General features: G+C 48.6%; 1 protein-coding gene across 1 annotated transcript in view; it reads right to left on the bottom strand.

Moving 5' to 3' along the window:
* Positions 1-3,424, bottom strand: part of VWA5B1 (von Willebrand factor A domain containing 5B1) — a 52,837-nt gene that overhangs the window by 16,361 nt on the left and 33,052 nt on the right. Inside the window, 2 exon segments of the mRNA XM_010830231.1 lie at positions 63-377; positions 810-1,011. Coding sequence (XP_010828533.1) covers positions 63-377; positions 810-1,011 — 517 coding nt within the window.

Below are 3,424 nucleotides of genomic sequence, written 5' to 3'. Positions count from 1 at the left end.
GGAGGGGTGGTCCTGTGATGAGGGAGTGGGGCCGCGTGGAGGGGCGGGCCCGCTGCGCTCACCTTGCTCAATCTCACCCTCTCGCTCCGCCAGCTGCTCGAAATCCCGGATGATGGCGCGCGCCGCCAGGTGGTGGAAGGTCTCGCTCCACAGGTCGGGCTCTTGCGCGCCGCCCCTCTCGGGGCCGGGAGGCCCCAGCTCGAAGCTCACTTCCCACTGCAAATGCTGGCTGTCCCGCAGGCCCTTGACCACGGCCTTGCCCAGCACGGGGCCTGGGGTGGCGGGCCTGCTGGGGCTGGCCCGCTCCTCAGACTCGGCCAGGGGCTCCCAGTCGGAGGACGTCTCCGTCGCGAAGGCAGAGGGGTGATGGGACGGCTCTGCGGGCGGAGGAACAAGCAGGCTGAGAGCTGAGCTGCAGGACAGAGGGTCCACTCCCAGGGGACATTACATACCTCCCCGGGATGCAGACACTAGGCAAGGACAGTCCCGCCTCGCTCCTCCCGCCCCAGGGAACCCACAATGTTCCTTAGGAGAACAGGGGTAGCACGGGCTTGTCCCCAAGAGTAGGGCAGACCCCCCTCCCCGGAAGTCAGTACCTGAGGGGGCCAGAGAGTGGGGAGCACTCTGCGGGGAGGACATCTGGGACCCTCGCAGGTAGCCCAAAGACCAGGTTGATTGGGAAGGAGGGGTTGGTGAGGTCCCTGGCAGGGATGGGCCATATCAGACACCGCCCCACCTCCCCCAGGATGGGCTCCAGCTTAGGATTCCTCCGTGTCCCCAATCAGATCTTGGACCCTGTGGACACTTACCCAGGTCCCCAGGGCTGCGGCTCTCTGAGGAAGGCTTCAAATTGGACCCAAGATCCAACTCTTTCATGGGGCTCCAGGCCTGGGTCTCCTGGTTGGAGGGCAGGAAGGGCTGGCAGCCTTGGGGCAGCAGAGAGGGCCTGCGGGCCCCTGGACCCCGGAGTTTGGGACCCTGGCTCAGGTCCGGGCCACCGTTCAGCAAGGGCTAAGAACGCAAGAGGAAGAGGAGAAAGCTGAGCTCCTGGTGGTGGGCCCCCTCCCCTCTGCCCCCAGCCACAGCTCTTTCCCTGGCACATCACAGCTCCTCCCTGGGTACTGCCCCCATAGCGCCCAAGGACACGTGACCTGCTCTCCACTACCCATGAGAAACATCGACACAAATAATCCCAAATCGTGGATAAAGTCCAAACCACAGAAAACCATGGGAAAATCATGTACCATGGATAATATTCTAAACCCACTTTTTTTGTTTGTTTGTTTTGTTTTTGGCCGTAAAGTTTAAAACTTTGTGTGTGTGGTTATAATTATCAACCTTTCCCCTTATGTCTTCCCATTTGTCATGCTAAAAAGTCTTTCCGAATAGGAAAAAAAAATTCTAGAATTTTTGTGATTCTGTTTTTGTTTAAATCTTTGATTCACACAAAAACAAAAATTATTTTGGTGTGAGGAAATAGAAAACAGCCTTTTCTTTGATTTTCCGAATAGTACAAATGTCATCACCGTTTACCGATAACAGTTCATTCATCGAGTCCCTGCAGTTTATCAGTTCTCCATCTCTATCCTAACAAAGCTGTCATGAACATTTGGTTTTATTTCTGGACTTCTGTTTTGTGGATTTAATCTGTCCAATGCTAGTACAAAACACTTCAAAAGGCAAGAAGTCAACTGGGAAATGTATTTGCAGCATGCATGACAAACATCATTTTCAACAAAATGCTTTTATGAGAAAAGTATTATATAAGCCTGTGAAAAAATGCTCAGTCTCAGGAGCATATTCTAAATTGAAATAAGTTATGATTTTTCCATCTATGGATTAGCAAATATTTAAATGTTTGACGACACCCTTGTTGCCAAGGAGGAGACAGGAGTTCTCATGGCCTGTTGATGGGCCACTGCGCTGAAGCACTCCTGCGGGAGAACGATTTAGCAATGTGCCATCTGTCAGCATTGAAAATGCACAAGCTCCTTTGACCCAGCGATTCCACTTTTAGGAATTGAATTCTGTGGCAACACACAAGGATGAAAATATCCATGTGCATGTGCTGTATATTTGTTGTGGGACTGTTTGAGAAAGTGAAAATCTGGAAACTTTCTAAAAGGCCATTGATAGGGGATAGTGTATACATCATGGTGGTTGTAGTTCAGTCGCTAAGTTATGCTGGACTCTTGCGACCCCGTGGACTGTAGCCCACCAGGCTCCTCTGTCTGTGAGGTTTCCCAGGCAAGAATACTGGAGTGGGTTGCCATTTCCTCCTCTAGGAAATCTCTCCAACTCAGGGACTGACCCTGAGCCTCCTACATTGCAGGCAGATTCTTTACCACTGAGTCACCTAGAAAGCCAAAATATGTTACGGTACCTCTGTGCAGTGGAGCATCACACAATGCTGAAATGAAAGTCGTGGGTTTTTTCCACACCAAGACGCGAAGATATCCAAGATAAAATGTATATTTTAAAAAATTTCAGCTGTTCCATATTTTGATTGTGGAGAGAGTTACATGACTATATGTATTTGTCAAAACTCAGAGAGATGTTCACCAAACAGAGTAATTTTTACTGGATATAAGAAGTGAATTAAAAAGACATTAAAAAAGTAAATTGGAGAGCAGTTTGTATATGTGATTATTCAAAACATATACGTGTGTTGCATATGTGTGTTTTTGAGTGTGTGTAGTATTTTTAGAAGGAAATGGCCCAAACCAAGTGGGCACAAGGCACAAGAGAGGGGTACTTTGACTTTATATTCAACCGAACTGTTTGAGGGTTTTTCTTTATTGAGAACACTAGTATGCAGGTCAGGAAGCAACAGTTAGAACTGGACATGGAACAACAGACTGGTTCCAAATAGGAAAAGGAGTATGTCAAGGCTGTATATTGTCACCCTGCTTATTTAACTTATATGCAGAGTACATCATGAGAAACGCTGGACTGGAAGAAACACAAGCTGGAATCAAGATTGCCAGGAGAAATATCAGTCATCTCAGATATGCAAATGACTCCACCCTTATGGCGGAAAGAGAAGAGGAACTCAAAAGCCTCTTGATGAAAGTGAAAGTGGAGAGTGAAAAAGTTGGCTTAAAGCTCAACATTCAGAAAACAAAGATCATGGCATCTGGTCCCATCACTTCATGGGAAATAGATGGGGAAACAGTGGAAACAGTGTCAGACTTTATTTTGGGGGGCTCTAAAATCACTGCAGATGGTGACTGCAGCTATGAAATTAAAAGACACTTACTCCTTGGAAGGAAAGTTATGACCAACCTAGATCAGATCAGCTCAGATCAGATCAGTCACTCAGTCGTGTCTGACTCTTTGCGACCCCATGAATCGCAGCACGCCAGGCCTCCCTGTCCATCACCAACTCCCAGAGTTCACTCAGACTCACGTCCATCGAGTCAGT

This window comes from Bison bison, unplaced genomic scaffold, assembly GCF_000754665.1.
Source record: "Bison bison bison isolate TAMUID 2011002044 unplaced genomic scaffold, Bison_UMD1.0 scf7180017864516, whole genome shotgun sequence".
Taxonomy (NCBI): Eukaryota; Metazoa; Chordata; class Mammalia; order Artiodactyla; family Bovidae; genus Bison; species Bison bison.
Note: the sequence above shows the minus strand (reverse complement) of the source record. Positions and strands in the feature narration are given on the sequence as shown.